The 22,969-nt window shown below is 42.7% G+C and overlaps 2 protein-coding genes across 2 annotated transcripts; one reads left to right on the forward strand and one right to left on the reverse strand.

The window, feature by feature from the left end:
- Positions 1–2,458: 2,458 nt before the first annotated feature.
- LOC119659252 (farnesol dehydrogenase-like) lies at positions 2,459–8,407 on the reverse strand. The gene is made up of 3 exons (XM_038067243.1): positions 7,653–8,407; positions 2,649–2,783; positions 2,459–2,589 (listed from the first exon to the last, which is right to left on the reverse strand). Exons 1-3 carry the CDS (start codon positions 8,217–8,219, stop codon positions 2,527–2,529), a joined length of 765 nt encoding a protein of 254 aa, XP_037923171.1. The 5' UTR covers positions 8,220–8,407; the 3' UTR covers positions 2,459–2,526.
- Positions 8,408–18,035: 9,628 nt separating this feature from the next.
- On the forward strand, positions 18,036–19,415 carry LOC119659165 (farnesol dehydrogenase-like). Its single transcript, XM_038067121.1, has 3 exons — positions 18,036–18,706; positions 19,113–19,250; positions 19,306–19,415. Exons 1-3 carry the CDS (start codon positions 18,134–18,136, stop codon positions 19,345–19,347), a joined length of 753 nt encoding a protein of 250 aa, XP_037923049.1. The 5' UTR covers positions 18,036–18,133; the 3' UTR covers positions 19,348–19,415.
- Positions 19,416–22,969: the final 3,554 nt, after the last annotated feature.

The raw sequence follows: 22,969 nt of genomic DNA on the forward strand, positions 1-22,969 counted from the left end.
GATGCTGAGCATTTTCTTCTGTAGAACATTTATGGAAGAAAGTTGCCCAAATTTCTTGCTTCATTCCTTCTATCGAACACGCATAGCTAACCAAACTAATGTAGTGAGGTCGTTAATAACCTTTTCAGTAAGTTTTCCAGCCCCTTTTCCACCAATGCCTTTGTTATTCTTCTTTGCATTTCTAACCCGCGTTCCCATTCTTTTCTCGACATGTCCTACGCATTCCTTTTCTACTACTACGTATATTTTATTATTTGCAAAAATTTGCAGAAATACCGGAGAAAACTCCAGCAAAATCCAATATACAAAACTTGTCGCAATTGGAACATCCATGTTCATGCTTTGTAAAAGTTTCTTTGCAGATGTTGATGCGAAGTCCTTTTTCTTCTCTGATAAGTATCGATTCCCATGAAATGCTCGGTTTTTAGTGCGAGCATGACATTGAACGTTAAAGCGATCTCCCTTCGAACGATCCATTTAAAAAAATCACTGAATATACAAACAGCACAATACTTACAACAAAATGTAACTGAGTATAGCTTGAAAGCCTTTCAGTGCTCACTCTAGACTGGATTATCCTTTTTATTCCAAACAGCAAATAAGTTTAGACAATTGATTGGTTTTCCATCTTTTTAGATTTATACCTGTATTCGAATTTATAAGGCTCAGGCAAAAAACTAACAGGTAAAAAAAGATTCGATGCTCTTTCTCATCGAGTACTCTACCCGCGGCTGCAAACTCCTTACCTGTTTAACACTGTAATTTCTGAACGACTCGGAATATCGGAAAATCCCTTTGCCCACATATTCTCCACTATATATAGATACAATTCATGCAAAAAAAGTCGATTTCTCCAACCCGACACACGGGATGCCCCCCTTAAGGGCCCCTTCTGGTTTTAAGCCTTCCTTCATTCATTCATCCTTAAACCAATTATTGTTCTACCGCCATGATTTAGATCCAACCACGTCTTCTGCTGCTTATAGGACGTTTTACGTCATATCAGGTGTCATCTGAGACTTTGGTGAATAGGACCTAATCGTTCTTCCCGTTCTGCTTGTATTCTTCCTCAATTAAATGACTTGTTAGCTTTCGCACCTCAAGTTTGGCACCTGTAGACGCTTTTTACCATTTAGTTATGGCAGTTATAGTTTGTTCCTCGAATTTGATCCCACGTTAAGAATGCTAGATGATGTTTGGTGATAAGAACATGGTCTATCTGGTTGAAGGTAATGTCATCTGTCGATTGTCGATGTAGATTTTATAATTAAATTTCTGCTACTCGCAATGTCAATGATGCTTGGCCGTTGATATATCATGGAGACTTTGCCTTCCGCTCATTTTCGATGTGTCTTGCCGTTCAAATCTCCGACCAATATCTTATCGTCATTTGTAGGCAATAGGTCGAATAATCTTACTCTGTTCTTTGATTTCGTCATCTTTTTCTTCAGTTAGGGTGTGTATGTACATTATATTACAGAATCCAAGAGCGAAGTAATTTACTCATCTTCGCGGTCGTTTTTGTGGTATCAAACCTTTGTGAGGCTGTTCATCTTGTTTCTATACATGATGGTTGGTTTTTTGGAGGATGATGAATTGTAGAGCCATTTTCTCGAACACCCAACCTTGACTTTAATGGGGAAGTTATCCCAAATATACTGGACGTCAACCTTTACACTTTTTTCACTTTTCCCGATCAGTGGTTCTTCTTACTGAAGATTGTACTACAAACTTTGCTTCAAACGCTCCTCCCTTACCTGGACTGTAGACCAGCATGATATTTAGATAACATTGCGGAGTTTTCTGTTTCTCAACCTGCTGCAAATGACCAGTGCGGCTAAGGATACTGCTAAGACGTGTGCCTTCCTGAGAAAATGAAGCCTCAACAATTAAGAACAGATCGGCACACATAATTAGCGCACCTGCCTGATCACTAAAAGTTGGACCATCTTCTCAGGAAAGTACAACGCGCGGGTGTCTATACCTTGCATTTTGTCGTGATACTCAACCATTGCATCTAAGTTAGGCTTAGTATCTTCTAAATTGTGAAGTTTATATTTATTAATAATAATGTTGTGTTTATGTTTTTTCCGTTTTTTCGCCTGCGAGTAACGTAGCAATTCTCATCTAGCTAAAGTCACCGCCTTCATTCATTCAGTAATCTCCTCAAAGATTAGTTCCGTTTGAATTTAAACTTATCTTTTTAGTTATATTTTGCATCATATGATACCATAGCAGGCATAATTTTCAACTACTAATGCACTACAGCCATTCAGCATCAAGGGCTGACAACTCGCTTGACATCCCCTAGTCATTGGTACGAGGTTCTCCACTGGTTCATCATTGGTTGGTCATTATTCTGATGTACATTATATTTTAATTAAATATATGAGATAATAAACAGAATACAGGTATTCATACACTTTAAATAAATCACCATTTAGTGAATAAAAATCACTTTAGTGGGAAAAAGGATTGTTTAATTTTATCTCTGATTAGCTTTCATCTTATTGGCTAAAAAGCAAATTAATTTTTCTGTTGGACATTTGGCATGCTCGCACCCACCGGCTCAATTGTCAGTTCAAAAATCTGAAATATTAAAGGAAAATTAGATTGTTAGGCTGATTTTGTGACAGATTTGTACTTACTTGAACATTGGGTGGAGTAGCGATTGTGTACAGTATAGCGTTTGAAATGTCTTCAGCCTCCAAAATGGGAAATCCAGGGATTTTGAGCAACTCCTCAGGAAGGATCTCCGTTCTGACAGCACCCGGACTGATACTCTGAAATTATTCAATGGATGATGAAGTTTCATTTTATGTCTGATTACGATTATGGCATTCGTAAAAAAATGACGGCGTATTGTGCCCCACAAAAGGACAGTAGGTGACAATTAGGTTTGCAAATTGTTGAAAACAATATTTTCAAATTATTTCTTAAGATTCATGTGTAAAGCATCAACGTTCATGGTTCAAACAAACTTGCAACAGAAAACAAGAAATAAAGATAGCACAACAAAGGAGCGCCTATTATTTTCAATTTTCCCATCACAGCTTTTGACAAAATGTTGGTAAGCCCACTATTTACATAGGTATCCGCGGGAGTTAGCGTCCGTCAGTACCAGTAATTTTTATATCGAACAGTCTACCTTCTATGGACAAGCATTATATTTTCAATCGAAAATGAACACCTGCGCGAAACCAGTGATTATTGATTGAAAATTGGGCTTACCTTAAATACCTTGAATTCGCTCCTCATCTGAGCATCTAATCTTCACAGCGTTTATCCAACTGGTCCTGCTACACACTATCGTGGGAATTTTTCATCACTTTCACGCTCATCAGAACTCTTTTCATATAGCGCTAGACTCGCCGACTATCCTCTTTCCTCTGCTGCTAGTTTAGGGCCTGCCTAGTTGTGTTGCTTCCTAATCTTTGCAGGATGTGTTCAATTCAATGTCATTTGCATGTTTCATTCAAATTGACACCGGGTCTTTATGTATTCTCAGTTCACTCTTTTATGAAGTTTAAAGCATGCAACAAATTTCTTTGTTGTCTGCTTGTTGCCCTCCATTTTCAGTTGGGCCGTGCCTCTTTAGTTGCGTTATCCTGAGCATAAGCTAAATTTACGAGGAGTCCAGGGAAGAAACCTCCGTGCCTCACAACGAGCGGAAACGTGACCGGAGCGAAAAATTCAGCAGCACTACGACCGAAGCGAAACTCACCCCCGAACCCCCCACTTGAGCCCCAATGTCAATACTAAGATAAAAGCCACGAAGTGCGAGAGGCCACAGCCTGCCCAATTTTGTTTTTAAAAAACTTTACTTTAACTTTAGTCTTGCTGCCTAAGGTGGTTTACTTTATGTTTGTTCTAAAAATATGTTAACAATAAATTTTTTAGTTTGAAAAGTAAAACATAATAAATTTAATGATCGGCTCGTTTTTCTCTCGCGCATCCTTTAGCTTTCAGGAGGTGACCCAGTAGTGCAAGGTTGTTTGAGAGGTGAAGTTGATTGGAGATAGGAAGTACGGAAGTAAGTTGATTGGAGTGGAAGTACGAACTTATATCCTTGGTTGTGACGTTGTCAAAGTCCAAGTAACTATCGCTACTAATTATTATTGTTCCAGACAACGTGGATATTCCATTATTTCCAACGTTTTTCCAACAACGAACCTGCATATGCGGAGTACGCTCTACTTAACATAGAACACTTAAGAAAATATAGAGGAGTACTATATTCAATTCATTTTGCCATTCGTCAACGCAGTCGGACCTCCCTCCATTTCATCTACATTTCTTTTTAAGTGAATTTTTCATGATTGATAAGTTGTGTTGCGCTAATTTGGTGTGCTGCCCGGGTGAATCACTGCAGTACCTTCACACTTCGGTTTCATTGTTATAACACCTTATGCTGCGCAAATTATAAGATCATACCAGTTGAAGCAAGACTAACATCCATGATGAGTAAGATTCAACTTAGAGATGGGTCGGTGATGTATGTAATGTTACAAAGGTGATATCACCCTAGAGCATGATATTGCATTATCATTACCGAGCGCGATCCAAACATTACAACATCACCTAACATTATCGCATCACGAACCATCACCGCATTACCAAGCATTACCAACCATCAAGGCATTACCAAGCATCATCGCATTACCCACCAACCAGTAATATAGCACCACCTAACATTAGGGCTCTTCATATTGCGGCGGTAGTTGTCGATAATGACAGCAAAGATAACATCTAAGTTCAGTCAGCTTACTCCAAACTACAATTTTATTTTATTGTGTATATATATATTTCGGAAGCAACTTACTCCCTTCATCAGTACAAAACTACCAGTAGCTTTGAAATCTACTCGGCCATCAATAAATTCAAGAGAGGCAAGCCTGCGGCACTTGAAATGAGCGAAGAAGAGGATGATCGGTAAAACCCCAAAGAAGGCACCCATGTTGAAGGTGGCAGGGGTATTCCTGCTCCCTGCCGTCACAAAGGCAAGACGCCCAGGAAAACTAGATCGACAGAGACAAACCGTTCTGGATTTTTACGTACTGGCCATCTCGTCACTTTGCATATCGGTTGGCGTTGTTACTCGAAAAATCCAAGCCATCGTTCAAAAAATGGCCCAGCACAAATAAACGCACAAACTACGTCTGCATATGAGCCATGTCATGGGAAACGTTGACTAGAATTCAAACTTGAAGAAAGGGTGAAAATTGCAATGTTAGCTACACCACGAAATTCCGATGCCCATGCAAGAAGCATGTGTTGCCCTAGAAGCATGTGTTGTAAAACAGTAGAGAAAAGGTTTAAACTTCTCAGAAAAACCTGGTGAGAGTTGAAGCACATTTCGGTAAAACGGTGTAGATAGGCCGTAGATGTGTTGGAACCACTATGAAGTTAACAACAACTGTATCTGTTTATGAAACCAACCACAACGATCAGTTTATTTACAGATTGGTTAAATTAAAATATTGGGTTCAGCGATTTCAACATATGCGGCTGCCAGAAACCTACACAAATAGGAAAGAATCAACGCTATTTATTGTTTCGAATTTTCTGTTTACATGATAACGTACACTGGCCTGACACTATTACAAATAAAGAACTTGATCGGCGCGTAGAAATGACACACGTACCTGATATGATCGTAAGGTGGAAGTGGCAGTGGATAGATCACAAATTAAGGAGAGGCGACGATTGTAGAAGAAAAGCCCAGCCGTCTTGGGAAGACGTGTAATGAGCTGAAGCGCGGAGATTAGTCCCTGATGAAATTTCATTTTCTTTAACCTTTAAAGATTTCAAGTTTCTTTCCAAATTGACATCTTATTACATTTCCCGAATTCAAATCTTAGCAAATTCTAGCTTTTAGTAGTATTTTGTAGTGCGAATCGGTCCATACGTAGGCTTTTGTTTCAAGTTAAATCAAGGGGAAAATCTCCAACCACAAAAAGGTACAACGTACTATCTAGCGGACTCCATTACTGTGTCAGTTCCATTTCTTAAATGGAATTGGTGAACCCTGTTCAATTCTAGGAAGTAACCTCCTACTGAAGTTATTTCATTGAAAATGCTAGCAACTTTGGGAAAAGAAATTTCGAAGTAAAATCTTGAAAATTATCTAGAACTATAAACTGTAAATAATATTTCTTTTTTGCGGTTTTCAATTGAACATATTCTTGCTGTTCAACTTTACTACATTTATTAAAAGACATCGCGTTACGAGCGATCTTTATAACGTCCATCGTTGAGTGAGCTTCGTGAAAACGAAACTGTGAATCCTATAGTCCGTTACTGTGTTTTATGATAAGGAGAATTCTGTTATCAACGAACCTTTCCAGCATTTATCTTATCGTACCTAAAAGGGGAAATGGAGTGATACGATATGATAATAGGCTCCCAATTTTGAGAATCTGCACGAAAACTAGTTTCTGGCTTCTCCAGCAAAAAATGAAAACTCCTTCTGCCATGTATGCCCAAAATGCTTTAATACCTTCTCTGTGCGGTTTTAAAAGTGAGCCGCCTCGAAATGGAAACTTTGTATGTTCCCATTATACGTCATATGATTTGTGCTTTTCTGAAGCAGCTTCACAAGGAGCAGGGCCACCTATGGTAATATTATCTCTACAAAGAGGATGAAGGCCACGCATATCTCTACAAACATGTGCACTCACCTACCCTGATTTCCAGTTTCACATCCGAGGGGAGGCATACGGTCGAAAATGCAATTTGAAGGAGAAATGATTGATGGTAAATGTGCTTATTGGCAAACCAGCCTATTCTCCTCACATATGTGATACTTAATATGTCAAATGAGTTCGAGCATGTCCCTTGAAAAGTGAATACGTTTACAGGTCCCAAGTCTAGCCCCACGAGAGCTTCGAGCAGAAGGTAGAGTCTCGCGTTAGTAGTTCAATTGCATCAATGCACATCCCAGACATAGAATCATCCGCAATTATTCTGGATTTTCGCTGTTTTCCATCTAAAGCCAACTTCTTTTTCAGCATTTGTGCCGTTTAGAGCCAAGAGGCTCTCAAATTACCGCCTAGGATTTCAAGCTATCGTTGTTTGGTCATTCCCATTGACTTTAATCTTCAATCATAGAAAGTGGGTTTTCGTCAACACGAATTACATGTCAATACCATCCAAGGTACCTACAATTTTAGCACAATCGATGTAACTCCATATCGGTGGAGGTTGGTTTGTATCAATCTATAAAGCACTCAAGGATTTTCTAAATACCGCTTGTGATCTACTGCCCGTTGAAGCCTTGTAAATTTTACATAGAGAATCGTCTCAGTGTCGCTTGAATATATGACTTTCTCCTCCACATTCCCATTCATTCAAGAATGTCCATAAAACTTGTACTACTGCCCCCAACCCCCCCCCCCCCCCCCAAACATCCAAGGGCATTTACCGAAAAATCGAGTTCAATATCTGCAACACTCACAGAACCCTAAACAAAGGTTTTATCTAAACGTTAGTCTAGACTTCTGTGAATTAACTTTCCAAAAGTTCTGGAAGGTGCAATTAATAACAACGATCAACAATAGATAAAGGCTGAAGTTCAATAAAATCCGTCGGAACGACCATATTATTTTAAAAACACTTTCAAACTACTAGATAAACAGTATAGTGAAACTCACCGTTATTTTCACCTTTGTACCAGCTTGTGCGAATTCGTGACGATACGTTTGAGCCAAGGCAGTTACAGCATGCTTAGACGGCATATACATGTTTGTTCCCGGGATCCGTTCAGTGGTATGTCCAGCGACGCTGTTAACAAGTATCACATGACCGTCGAATTTTCGGTTCTTCATTGAATTGAAAGCTTCACGAACGCAAAACGCCAGAGCCTTAACATTTGTATCCAAGGTTTTGCAAATCGCGTCCGAATTGCTAGAGTCAACTAGATTCGTCCCATAATGAAATACTCCTGCATTGTTGACCAAGATATCGGTTCCACCGAAAAGCTTCTCGACCCACGAGAAGACCTTCTTAACTTCCTCCTCGTTGGTGACATCACACCGAACCGGATGATATCGTGATTGCACATCAGCGGGCAATGCATTTTTATTTTCGCGAAGTTTGCTTTCCCGGCGTGCCAAAGCAATCACCACAAGCCCAGCTTTCACAAGGTCTGCTGCAACAGTAGCTCCAATTCCGGAGCTGGCACCTGTTACCACTGCTACTCGATTTTGCCACCTTTCCATTGAAAACTGCTTAAATAATCTAGATGCGAATATGTTAGATGTTGAACGGATTTTGCTGATTTTTGTTGAAATTCGGGGCAATTATATGATATATTTCATAATTGCATGACTTAACAAATATTTATCTACCATATTTCTGCGAGGGATGACGGGGAACCGAGATACTAACTTCTCCAAACTTCACTCGTAGCATTCCAAACCCTTGAGCTTTTTAACGAGCTAATGTTGATTGTCAAAGTGTTATCTATGCTGGGGGCTGATAAGATTTCGTGGGTTATATTACATACATCAGTGTACATTAAGTGCATCCCGTTATAGTACAGATCGCTTTAAAGTACTCTTAGCGCGCAAGCTTAGCTCCAACTATATTTTTTTCGGACCAGAATTCAAGGACAAGCATTCTTCTTTTTTCCTTTCCCACCATGTACATCAGGCAATGAAGGAATACTTTTATTAGGTCCTCTCTATTTCTTAGCTTAAATCGTTACTTCCACTAATGATTTTATTTAATCTGGGGAAATTATTCCTTCCCAATAACGTTGTCACTAACTGTTCTGCAAACGCTCGCCTCCATTTATTGATTTGTTGCAGATTAGACAAAATTACAAATTAATCAAATACGAATATCAAGCTATATTCAACAGAAAAATGTTTACGTTTACCCAAAATACGAGCTGTAATGTCCCCAAAATTAAATTGCTGGGGAAAATACCCCTCACGGTTAACTTTCATAGTCCTTCGCAGAAAAATAATGCGAATTTTCGGAAGTTATATGCGTTCAAAAATTCATTACTTCTGCTTAATCTATTCAAATCGAAATTGACCAGCAAGCAAATGGTTGATTTTTATTAAATGGAAATTTACAAATTTGTCTTCTGTCTTCACAATAAAAGGCCAGTTCAGTTGTCATTTGCAACCACTAGGTATAGAGCGTCAACTATGCCTACGCGCTTTCGTTCGGGGTTCGCAAAACTGCTCTTCAGCTCCCCCCCGGGCTTGCCGAGATGACCAAATCTTCGATGCATAGCCCATTAATGTAGATAAGGAGGGTGCGATGACCCCCCAGCCTGAGAACGTTGATTTTGTTGGTGTTTCTCAATCCAAATCCAGAGCCATTTGGCCAAGGGCCGTAGCCCCGTGAGAGAGATAGATAGAAATAGATGCCATGAGCGCACTTAAGATATTTGAGGGAGATGTCACGGTTTATTGAACTTCTCCACGTCCCACGAACAAGGCAGCATGAAGAATGTCATCGATAAAAAGAAGAATCAAAATCAGTGAGAAGATGCAACCCTGACGGACCTGGCTCTCGGCCTCTGAGATTTTACCTCGTTGCAGCGCCTGACATTTTGCGCTGTTATATGTTGCTCTGATAATACCTTTTATTTTCGCCTCCTGCATAGAATGCGAAATCGTATAGCGTTGATATAGTGAATGCAGGAGGATGGAGAGCGGGAACCACCTTTCCGCCTCTGTCAATCGAGTTTTCGAGGTGTCCATTGATGCGTTTCTTGTCTTTATGATGGCAGAAAGCACGCAATTGTCACACTCGAAACGAGTTCCCTTCTTTGCAAACTGAATGATCATCCCCGTCTTCCATTCTCTGGGAAAGGTCCCGTATGACAAGGATTTCCGTACGAGTGATAGTAACAGATCTGCGGAAGCTGCAGGTGCAACGATCAACAGGAAGACCGTCGAGCTCAGAGCCCTTTTAGTTAACACGTCAATCCTCAGTTTACAATTTTGTTCCTGTTTTTCTTTCGGTCTGAATCGATTTTATTCTCATTATAACACCACCGTAAACAAGTGAAATTATGTGCGCGTTTATTAAATAAACAAGTCGATACAAAGTATATGTACGTTAATTCTAATTTGTTTATTGTCCGTTTTCCAATAGGCACAGAAAATGTATTTTGCGCGTTTAAAGTACACGAATTGATTCTCGTTGCGACTTAAGACTGTTACCCACAACGGTTGGAGACAGAAGAGATCGGCTTATTTCCATGCGGTCTTTTCTGTCCCAACCAACGGCACTTTCTCACCGCTAATCCTCCACTCCCGTGGCGAGTTCTAAAATGAGTGAGTGGGGAGTTACGCGCCATCTACCCGTCCGCATCCGCAGCATTCGAAATAAATTTCGAATGCTGCAGATCCTGCCGCGCCACACCCTTAATCCATTTGTGTGCACAGATGGCTAAGATGATTTCTTTTCTGGTTGGAGGATCATTTCATCCCTAGATTTTACGCCGTATCGATCACGCGAAACGACCGCCATCACTCACCGAGGCCGTCCTTCCTCTTCGGTTCATTGATTCGTTTTAATGATTCTGCAGTCATCCTTCGGGGTATGGTTAACGACCTAAGCAGTACCTTAGAAAAAGGCCTTTTTGATGCTCAATACTCATCGATATTCTTAGGCTAGGTTACTAGGAAGATAGCTCTCACATTGTTGAGCGACAACTGGATCATACAAGTGGTCGATGTTGAACTTGGAGTATTGCAGCTCTCTAACTCTGCTAGAAGTGCGAACGCAACATGAAAGCGAAGATAAGCGACCATTAGATGGTGATCTCCTTCGAGGTTCAGGTTAACGCCTGTTACATTACGTTGTCACGCACTTAAGGAACACAACTCTTAAATTGCAAAGTGACCAATCTAATTGCAAGTTCTGTGCTCAAAAAATGATCCTGAAACCAATCTTAGTCTGTTTTGCGCAGCCTAAGATTTTGAGTGTAAGGTCAGCTCCTAGCAAAAGTTTCGGTTGAAATTTACATTAGACAGGTGTAGAATGCAAACCATCCGCAAAAGTCATCACGAGCCACATGCCGGACATAACATTAGTGACCTCCTCATCCAAACAATGACCCACACAGTCTTCGACAAAGCACCTAGAAATCCCGAAAGGAACTCATACCCAATTTGGTGATCTTTAAGTATTTATCCAATTTTATTTTTGAATTTAACTTTATTAATTAAACACTTTGTTAATTGACATTGTAGTGGGTAGTCGTACTAAAACTGCATTCAAATCTCTAAGAGAGAAAAATTACAAACGATATTTTTAATTTTAAGTCACGAGTTCAGAGCCACGGTTGGATACCTCATTTCCAAAAAACGTTAGAGGCAGAAGAAGAAGTCCCGCTTCATCTGTTTCTTTTCTGCCCCTAACTCATGGCACACTTTTCTCGCCGATCCTCCACTCCCGTGGCGTGCTACGCAAAGTGGATAGATCCGCGCCATCTATTCGCTCGCACTCGCAACATTCGAAATAAATTTCGAATGCTGCGAATCCTGCCGCGCCACATCATCTATTCGCTCGCACTCGCAACATTCGAAATAAATTTCGAATGCTGCGAATCCTGCCGCGCCACAATCTAAAAGATGCGCTGCTCTCCACATTCCTGCGATGTTTAAAGTGGATGCTGAAATCGCATATCTGCGATCAAGTACAACAGACACGAAGATGGTTCTTGGGATCATCATTATCACCAACGGCGCAACAACCGGTATCCGATCTATGCCCGCCTTAATAAGGAACTCATCCCGGTTTTGCGCCGAGGCCCACCAATTCGATATCCCTAAAAGCTGTCTGGCGTCCTGACCTACGCCATCGCTCTATCTCAGGCAGTGTCTGCTTCGTCTTCTTTTTTTACCATAGATATTGCTCTTATAGACTTTCCGGGCGGGATCATCCTCCTACATATGGATTAAGTAACCGGCCCACCGTAAGCTGTTGAGCCGGATTTTATCCACAAGCAGACAGCCGTGGTATCGCTCATAGACTTCGCCGTTATGTAGGCTACGGAATCGTCCATCCTCATGTAGGGGGCCAAAAATTCTTCGGAGGATTCTTCTCTTGAATGCGGCCAAGAGTTCGCAATGATTCTTGCTAAGAACCCAAGCCTCCGAGGAATACATGAGGACTGGCAAGATCATTGTCTTGTACAGTGAGAGCTTTGACCCTATGGTGAGACGTTTCGAGCGAAATAGTTTTTGCAAGCTGAAATAGGCTCTGTTGGCTGCCAGCAACCGTGCGGGAATTTCATCGTCATAGCTGTTATCGGTTGTGATTTTGAAATTGTCAACGGGCTTAAAGTTGTAGTTTCCTATCTTCATTGTTTTCGTTTGATCAGTGCGATTCGATGTTGCTCATTCTTCTGGTTTTGATGCTGGCGTTGCGACCATGTACTTCGTCTTGCCTTCATGAATACGCATCCCAATATCTCGGGCCATCTGCTTGATCTGGATGAAGGTTGTTCCTCCCATGATGTCGAGTTGGATGGACTTGAAGAGGATGGCGCCTCTCGCATTTACATTGGCACACGAATCGTTGTTTATGTTGAATGGTCTCGAGAGTCATCCTGCTGCTTTTATTTGGCCTCGCACATTGGTCAGGGTCAGCTTAGTCAGTCTTATTAGTTTCGTCGGGATACCGAATTCTCTCATGGCCGCGTACAGTTTTACCTTGCCTACGCTGTCATAGGTCGATGAAAAGATGGTGCAACTGATGTCCTTATTCCAACAGTTTTTCCATCGCTTACCACAGAGGAAAAATCTGATCTGTTGTTGATTTGCTTGGAGTGAAGCCTCTTTGGTAGCAAGATAGACGAGAATATGGTACTCAGCAACGTGATACCTCTGTAATTGCTGCACAGTGTGAAATCTCCCTTTTTATGTCTGGGAGAGATAATGCCTCTTTGCCAATCGTCAGGCATTGATTTGCTGTCCCATACCTTGAGCACAAGTTGATGAACCACTTGGTGTTACTGGTCGCCTCCATACTTATCCAATTCGGCTGTAATTCCATCGGCTCCTGGCGACTTATGGTTTTTAAGCCGATGAATTGCATGAACTGTTTCTTGTATGCTTGGTTCTTCGTCTTCAGTTGGCGGGACCTCCAACTCGCCGATATTTTGGTTGTTGAGCAGTTCATCAAAATACTCAACCCATCGCACCAATATGTCCATTCTGTCGAAAATCAAATTTCCCTCTTTGTCTCCGCAGGATGAACATCGAAGTGTGTAAGGCTTCATCCTGCTGACTCCGCGCCTGGTACGGTTGCTCCTTGTACTTTTCTAGTTCACAGACTTGTTGGTTCTCACAGGCTTCCTTTTTCCGTCTGCGAAGTCGCTTCTCCGCTCGCCAGAGTTCGTGATAAGTCTATGCGCGGGCCCGCGTTCTCTGAAAATACAACGATACTCGGTGTGCAGCGTTCTTCTGTTCCGTGGTTAGCTTATATTCATCGTCAAACCAGCCGTTCCGACTTTCCTTGCGACTGAGGCCAAGTATGTTTGTGGCGGTACCAATGATAACGTTCGTCACGTGGTTGTGAAGTGATCTCCAGGATCTTTGTTGACTGTGGTTATTGCAGCATCTATTTCCTTCTTATAAGTGTTGCGGAGGGATGTGTTGTGAATGGCTTCAGTATTCACTTTCACCTGGTTGTCAGAGGGGATTTTAGGTGTAGATAGTGGTCCGAGTCTATATTGGTCCCCTTATATGTTCTGATATTCATCAAGGCTGATAGGTGGCGGCGTTCAATCAGCACGCGGTCAATTTGGTTGATAGTTGTCCCGTCTGGAGAGGCCCACTTATGTTTGTGGACCACTTTCCGCGCAAACCAGGTACTTCCAACAACCATTTCGTGCATTATTGATATCTCTATGTAAGCTATGGGAGCCGACGTATCGCCTGAATACGAGCTCCGTCCCTACTTGACTGTTGAAATCTCCAGATATGATTTTGATTTCATACTTGGGACAGGCGTCGAGGGTTCGCTCAACTGCCTCGTAGGGGAGGTATCCATCTCCGCCTCTGCAGTCTCCTCTGCAGGGGCGTGAACGTTTATGAGACTTATATTTCTAAACTTGCCTCGCAAACGCAAAGTGCATAGCCTTTCGCTTATATTTTCAAAGCCGATAACAGCAGGTTTCATTTTTTTTGGTTGAGTAAGAAACCTACTCCGAGCAGATGGTTTACTGGATGGCCGCTATAGTATATGGTGTAGCGAAACACTTCGAACGCAATGTACTGATAATCACTTGCCGAGAAGTCTTCTAGGACTCGCCACCCGTCCACCGATGATGCCAGAGATTCCGACGCAAAAGTGATGTCGGGAATGCTTCCTTCACAACCTGGGCGCCGAAACGTTGGCGTGGATCCGGTGTTTAAAATTACGAGCCCGGTTCTCGCCGCCATTTCCAGAATCCGTTTACCTCTGGAGTCTGATTGAGGCATGCCCCATTCAAGAGCCCTGGCGTTAAAATCACCGCCAACCAGGATTCGCCCCCCGTGCTCGAAACGGCGTCCTCCAGAGCATCAAGCCGGCGCTGAAAGTCCGGAATCGACTCATTCGGCGTCAGGTAAACGCTAAAAACCGTTATCCCTAAACACCGGATCCAGACAAATCCGTCCCCCCGGCCTTCGGCAAGCACACGAAGTCGAACGTCGTCCCGAACCCAGATGGCAGCGGTGCCCGATAAGTCGACATGCCATGAGGACGGGTCCTTGTTTCGGTATTGCTCGCTAATCAGCACTAGATCAGCATTTACTTCCGCACCGAACTGTGCTAGCAACTGGTGAGCGGTTGCACTCCGGTGCATGTTAATTTGCAAAATGCGGATCATGGCGTTCGCACCCTAGCCCTCTCCAATTCCGCCCTGAAGATCGGACACCGTCCGAGCCCGCAGTGTGTACGATGCTTTCGCCAGACGCGCCACGATCCCTGCAGAGAACACAACTCTCGCTTTCCTTGCAAGTCTTCGCTTGATGACCCGCTTGGCCGCATCTCCGGCATGCTGTCCTCCTGTCCGGACCCTTGCAAGCTGCTGACATGTGTCCATAGTAGCACTTGTAGCACTTGGTGGGGACTATCCGCATTCGTACCCTGCATACTACCCATCCGATTTTGATTCTCCCGCTGTTAAGGAGTTTCCTCGCATATTGCTCAAGACTTCCACCACGGCGAGCTTTTGGCCTCGAGCATTTACAGAGGTAATACCTACCCGGGCATTGGTTACCTCTGGACATTCACGCTTTAGCGCCTCTTCTACTTCGACCTTTTCTGTGAGGCAGTCAAGACCCCGTATTTCTAGAGAGCACGTGGGTTCTAGGCTGGAGACAAGAGCCTTCTCCCCCAATAGCCCCTTGACCGCTTCGCAGAACGTGCTCTTGCTGGTCGTCTTTGGGCCCAGTTCGACGAGAACTCCACCACTCCTCGTTTTCCGTATCGAAGACACCTCTGCTCCGTTCTCCTCGGGTTTCATCCTGTAGCGGATTTCACCAAGGACTTCCGCAAATGTCTTGCCTTCCGTCGGCTTAATGAGCAGAGCCGTCGGTCTAGTCCTTCTTCGTTTCCTCGTTTTTTCCGCTACTGGCTTTGGGTTGGCGGGCTCCTTGTTTTTGGACAGACGTGTCTCTGGCGACGGAGTCCGTTGTTTCTTTTTATCCTTTTTCGCCTTCTTTTTTTGGGCCTTGGAGACTACTTCGATAAAGTCTCCTTCAGGCAAGTCGTCCTCTTTCCGCTTTTTCCCCTGTTCACTTTGCAAAGGACTATCTGCGGTCCGTTTGACGCAAGCAGCATTCTCAGCAGGGAGTGCGACTGTTTCTGCTCTACAATCGTCTTCCGCTGCTCTCCACGTGCGTGTATAAAAGGAAATGAGGTCCAGTAGTTCTTCCAGTTCCATCAGCCCGTTTTTGACGCCTTTGCTGACGTTTCATTCACCACTGCTGCGCACTTTCTGATGAGTCTTTCCTCTTCGGCTATAGCAAGGACGGTCGAATGCACTTCCACTCGATTTGTGTCCAAATCCATCTGCTTAGGACTAGCGTTTCTCACTGAGCTTACTTCCAAAACAGGGGCACTGGAAGGTAATGGAGTTGCCATCTCCACACGGTCAGTCGCGCCACTTGATGAGGCTTCCTCTTTATTTGGGCGCCCCGGTGTCTCATCGGGTATGTCAGCCCTCGTTGCCTCTTTCACTGATCGCTGCGGTGAACGACGCATTTTTGTGCTCCGCCCAAACGCACCTAGTTCTTCCTCCTTGTCTGTTGTTTCATCGTTTTTTTTTTATAATTTTCAGAATATTCTCCATGAAAAAGGTACCAGCGCATCGTGTGCAAGGGAGCGAGCCGCAATAGTCAAGAACGGGTATACCCTCGGGGACACAGCCCCTACCCCAGTTCCCTGAGGCCTGACCTACGCTTAGCTGATCCCGGAATTCACGGACGGATCAGCGCTCGCTCGGGGCAACGCGGTCTACTAACACCGGTTCAATGCACACTTCCCGACCAGGGTCCCAAAGGGACTGGCTCCTGATACACGTCGCAACTACCACCTTGGCAGAGCTACGCTCACATCACCCCGTCGACGCCGACAGAGAGTTGTCGACGGCTTCGGAGACTCCCAGTGTGTCCCGACGTGTACCGGTCATTCGCGGTTCGCTCTTCACCGAGAAGCTTTCTTGAGGCTACTACCTAGGACGCAGGTATGCTGCCAGCTAGGGGGCAGAACTACTTACTCGGGCACCTCGGGGACGTCACACCCCGTATCGTAAGCAACCCGTTTAAAAATCGCTAACGACCCCTGAGGGGTATGTAGGTATATAATATATGCGTGCTAATGAACAATCCGGGTAGTGCCTAATTCAGATAGATATAAGAAGTAAATCGGAAATATGGGTACGATCAATTTATATACGTGCCTATGTGTGTACAGTATTCGGAAATAGGCTGTTTGTTTGTTTAGGGTGAGCACCCATAGATATTAGGTTGTAATATGTACGTCTCGTAGTTTGGAAAAATATGAAGGAATATGTCGGATTTGTAGCTATATAAGGATAGAAAAATGTGGGTTGAAATTTCTTACATAAAATGAACACAAAACCTTTATACCCGAAGCGCGAGCTTCCGGTATTCTGACTTGTTATAATATGCATTCGGAACGATTAAGAACAAGCTCAGAGTTGTCGATTCAATGAAGTCCATATCTGTTTTCTCTCCAGTGAGGAAAGCGCTATTCCTGGCGAGTATGCCTTCCACTGCAGACCTCAGCAGCGAGAATTGTTCAGGAAATTTTTTGATCGTCCTGATTCCTTAGCTAATCCAACTACTCTAAGCCCACTCTCCAGGGCCTATAAAGCTCCTTTCCGTAAAATTTTTTTTTTATGGCGTATATTTCGTGAATGGTGTAACAAATTCAATACCGCTTGAATGTCTCAAACTATTTTAATTCTGAGTGATAACATGCTAGAGTCCATCAATATTTCTTTTAGATATTAATATCAGCGTCTGAACCCGAAGGTTTCCAAGATTTCGAAGCTTGTTCAAATATGGGGTAATATATTGTATGATAGACTGTTCAATGTTAGGCGGGTCTACTCAATAGAATAATGTTATCATTCCATCCTGACTTGATATATTTTAGGTAAGGGAAAACAGAAAAGACAATAATTACATATAAGAATGTTCAAGGTATTTAGGGAGTGTATTTTCGTTATCTTAGTTAGTTCAATTGGAAGCTAGAAACAGAAAGATTACAAAAGTGACATAAACAAAATTTCACATAATAATCCATAATTTTGTTCGGAAATTAAATATCTTCCATTCCATTATTCTCCGAATTTTCTAGGCTAAATATCTACGTACTAACCATCTTGCGTTAAAGTGATGACACACTCTTGTTTTGCGTTTCAAACTCAAAATATTGAGCAACAGGTTTTTGGGCTTTTGTCATCCATAAGGGCCGATATGCATCACTGCGCCTACTAACCATGACTTGCATTTCTCTGAGGCCCTATAAAACGTTACGTTTTCTGTAAAGGTTAGTCATTAGTCCCCCAGACCAACTAGAGTTAACCACGAGTTTGCGTGATCTGTGATTTAGTAAAAGAAGTTTAGTTGCTCGAAAAGATACTATGGAGCGTTGGCAAGATAAGGTGGCGGTTGTAACTGGAGCAAGTTGTGGAATAGGAGCCGTAACTGCTGCAAAACTATTGCAAAACGGATTTTCCGTTGTTGCTCTTGCACGTCGTGAGGAACGACTCCTTGAAAACCAGGAAGCTCTCCCGGAAAACCTGCGAAGTCGTTACCATCCCAAGAAATGTGATGTTACTGACGAGAAAGCCGTGAAAAAGACCTTCGCCTGGATTGAGGACCGCTTTGGGGGAGCTGATGTTCTAGTCAATAACGCCGGTGTTATGACCGTCGGTGTGGACCTCTCGAGTCCAGATAATACAGACATTATGAGGAATACTATTGAGACTAATGTAATGAGTGTAGTCTACTGCGTACGAGAAGCATTCAATTCAATGAAAAAGCGGAACGTCGATGGCCATATCGTTATTATTAATAGTGAGCTTGGCCATAAGGTCCCCATGATGACCAGTGGGTCGATGAACATCTACCCTGCTTCGAAGTTTGCTGTTACTGCGATGATAGAGACCTATCGTCAGGAGTTTGCAAATGCTGGGACAAAAGTGAAAATAACGGTAAGCATGCTATTTTCTTCTTAATAATATTTCTCACGAGCAGTAGATGTTTACTGTTGAATTCATCAGAATCCAGCAAGAAATCCAGATTTTTGCTTATTGCAAATTCAGTCAAAATCTATAGTAATCAAGGTGTATGCAAGCATTTACTAGATAGTTTCACAACAAAGTAGCGACTGAGTTTTATTTGGATAAGCTGTAGTAACAGTAAAATGAGGGAAAAGTAACTAATACTATTATTTTACGAACTTTAAACAGTTTTAAATAGTCAAATCAGCGGAAATGTGAAAAATACAGTTTTCACTAGGAAAGCTTCATATTTGTTTGTTTGTTAAATTTGAAATCTTTTTTATGCAATTCTGTAAGGTCAATTTATTGATCTATATGTTTCTGTTCCTTTGACTAGAGTATCAGCCCTGGTGGTGTAGAAACTGAGCTTGTCCCAAACTTGGGACTCTATAGAGAAGCAGGCCTTGCCCTATTGTATCCAGAGGACGTGACCAACGCTATATTATACGCCCTGGGCACCCCGCCACATGTTCAAGTAAGATAACTGCAAAAGCAACTTTATCAGAGACTAATCTTTTCCTAAATTTCAGGTTCACGAATTAATCATTAAACCCATGGGTGCAAAAAGTTAAAAGTTTAAAAAGATTTGTGTGTTACAAAATTTACAATGGGGAAAAATATATTTATTGTTCAATTTAAACTTGCTTTTAATTTATTTACTAGTGAATTTATGCATATATATGCCATTTTTTATAGTAGCAATCCCCCTTCTTCCAGCTATTAGTTAAAAAGTCCAGGAAACCTCTTCCCGCTCAATTGAACTGAGCGGCAACCAACCTAAGGATGAGCTGAAGACAACATCCAATGGCCTGCATCACATTGATTAGGTTCTAATCTGCGGAGACTTATAGATCTTAAATTGAAGGCAGTACGAATCAAGACTGGAGTTAACTAGACCAGGCTATAACCGGATAGAAATATCTGGTTTATAGAATAGGTTGCAAGGATAACCACTTTTTACATCTCCATGTACAGTCCGGCTCTAAGATTGTTTATATAAATTTTGCAGGACTCATTCCGTCGCTACACCTGGGACTACTTCAATCTTTTTTAGTCTCCAATTCTGCTTCATATCGTCTGTTAGGGGGCCGTACTTCCGGATTTTATCTTGCTGTTTTTCAACAGTGTTCCGGTCCAACGGTACGGCTACATCCATTATGAAGCACGCTCATTCATCCTTGACAAGCAGAACTAGATCGAGTCTATTGTGATTAACACTGAGGGCGATGGGCCCTCCTTAACACCCATAAGGGGAAATGGATACCGCAATAACCGCAGTCAACAGATATCCTGAAGATAATGCATCAATAAATAATTTTCACAACCACCTGAAGAGCGCTACCATTGATGCGGCCACAAACATATTTACTTGGCCTCAACTGCAAGAAAAGACGAAACGGCTGGTTTGACGATGGATGTAAGCAGCGGGCACGCGCAGATACTTATCTCAAACTCCGACGAGCGGAGAAACGACTTCATAGACGGAAAAAGGAAGCCTCGCAGAATCAACAAGTCTGTGAACTCGAAAAGTACAGGGAGTAACCGCACCAGATGCGCTCAACCAAAATATGGGTGAGGGAGGGGTCGATATCTGAAGACGATGGATAAATACCACCACCACCAAGTATAGAAGAAATAGGCCGCGCAATTCATCAGTTTGAAAGTCACCAGGAACCGAGAAATTACAACCGAACTGGTTAAATATGGACGCGACTAACTACATCAAGGGGTTCATCAACTTATGCTCAAGGTGTGGAACAGCGAATCAGTACCTGGCGATTGACAACGAGGCATTATCTGTCTCATATATGAAAAGGGAGATATCACGCAGTGCAGTAATATATTATCTGTTATCTTACTAAGTCGGATAGTCCCATGCGCCCAGAATTTGTCTATGCTAAAGGGGCTTCTATGCCGCCAACGATAGAAAACCTGTTGGAATATGTATATCAGTTACATCATCTGTTCATCGACTCAGGCCGCCTAAGATAGCATAGCCGGAGTAAAACTGGAATTGTAAGCCTTACTACTGTCGTGCACGTTTTTTAACCTGGCCCTGAAGAATGTGAGCCGTGATGGTGAGTTAAATGCGAGGGTCACCATCCTCTTTTAGTCCACCAAACAACTGAAATGGAGGGATGTCATAACCTTTTAGGGATATCGAACTGGTGGCCCTCGCCGCAAAACCAGGATGTCTGGAGTTCCTTATTAAGACGGGCCTAGCCCAAATGCTGATGTTGCGCCGGTGATGATGATGAACCAATTGTATGCTAAAGACGAAACCCAACTTCAGCAGCATCCAGTTCTGTAGGGAGATCGGTGTGCATTTGGATTTGGAGAAAGGTTGCATGAAAACAATTGGTCGGGGAAAAGACTCCGACAATGACGGATGCAGCCAAAATAACATCGAAATACAGGGTGTGGATTTGGACGAAAATATTACAAGCAATAGCACCTGCTATAGCAAAAATTAAATATAAGTTGCTGGGGAAATTTGAACGGCGTCTGGATCTTGCCACGAAAACAAAGTTGTTCAGAAAAAATATAACCATATTAATCAATATTTTGCCATTCTCGTCATTCTATATACGTTGCATCTAAAGGCCGAGCTATATATGGAGACGCAAAAGGCGGCCATCCTTGCAACCTGTGCTATAGTCCGAAGCATGCTGTCCACTAACATTCCACCCTGGTGGGTTCTAGTCTAGATTCGCACGGTTTTCGATTCACATCATTGTCTCTGTAGTTTGAACCACCGCGCCACTGCTTGAAGTGTTTGCGGAAATCGAGATGTAACAACATATTTTAGCATGGTCGCACACAATTTACGTTGAAGCGCATTATCACTGTCATGCAGGCAGTCATTTATCTCTGAATAAAGCATAGTCCTTCAAGCAAGCCTGACCACTGGCAATGAGCATTATCTCTCCCATACATAAAATGGGATATATCACTTAGTGCAGCAATTATAAAGGTATCACGTTACTATCCATCTATAAGACTTTTTTCGCTATCTTGCTAGGCCGGATAGCTCAGAAGATTGGCCCATACCAAGGAGGCTTTATTTCAGGTAAATTAGCAACAGATCAGATTTTCTCTCTGCGGCAAGCGATGGGAAAGCTGTTGGAATATGGACATCAGTTGCATCATCTTTTCATTGGCTTTAAAGCCGTCTATTAGAGTACAGCCAGGACAAAAGTGTACACGGCCAAAAGAGAATTCGATATCCCAGTTAAATTGATATGACCGACTAGGCAGACCATGGCCAATGTGCGAGGCCACATAACAGCAGGAGGAGCACTCTCGACAGTATTCAACATCAACGACGGTCTAAGACAAGGGAATACCTATCATGCGTCCTCCTATACCTGACCCTGGAGAAAGTGATTCGCGATGCTGACGTAAATGCGAGGGGCACCATCCTTTTCAAGTCCACCCAACTACTGGCCTACGCTAACGATATTGACATTATGAGAAGAACAACCGGAGATGTACTGTCTACCTCCATCCAGATCGAGCAGACGACGCGAGATCTCGGGCTGCACATAAATGAAAGCAAGACGAATTGCAAGGTCCGTAAAAGCAAAGAATGAAGAACCTTGAATCGAAGGTCCCTTAATCCCTATGGATGAGGATTATTCAGCTCGCAGCAATATCTATGATAGAAAAAGAAGACGAAGCGGATCCTGCCTAAGGTGGAACGATGACGTAGGTTAGGACGCCAGACAGCTTTTAGGGAAATCGAATTGGTGGACCTCGGCGCAAAACCGGGGTGTCGGGAGTTCCTTATTAAGACAGGCCTAGACTGGATACCGGTTGTTGCGCCGTTGATGATGATGATGATGAAGGATGACAGGTTGCCACTAAGTTGTACTTCAACACAAAGTTGGGATGGAGAATCTTGCAAACTGAGTTATAATGATTGGTGTACTCGTTACTGGTAAACGTACTACACGCAGATGTCATGTGTTGGATGGACTCCTCTTCGCAGCTGCATAATCTATAACTGGAGTTGGTAGTTGAGAAGTCGTGAATTGGAGTAAGGAATGCTTTGGTCTCATAGAATAGTACACACCTAATCAACCATTTGTTGAATGATTCGATTTCAATGCCTTGCAACAGCAAATTTTTGGTATGACCTCCGTGAATGGGTTTCTCTTCCCACATGGCGGCCTTCTGTTATACTAAAGCAAC

The sequence above is a fragment of the Hermetia illucens genome, chromosome 1 (genome assembly GCF_905115235.1).
Source record: "Hermetia illucens chromosome 1, iHerIll2.2.curated.20191125, whole genome shotgun sequence".
Classification (NCBI taxonomy): domain Eukaryota; kingdom Metazoa; phylum Arthropoda; class Insecta; order Diptera; family Stratiomyidae; genus Hermetia; species Hermetia illucens.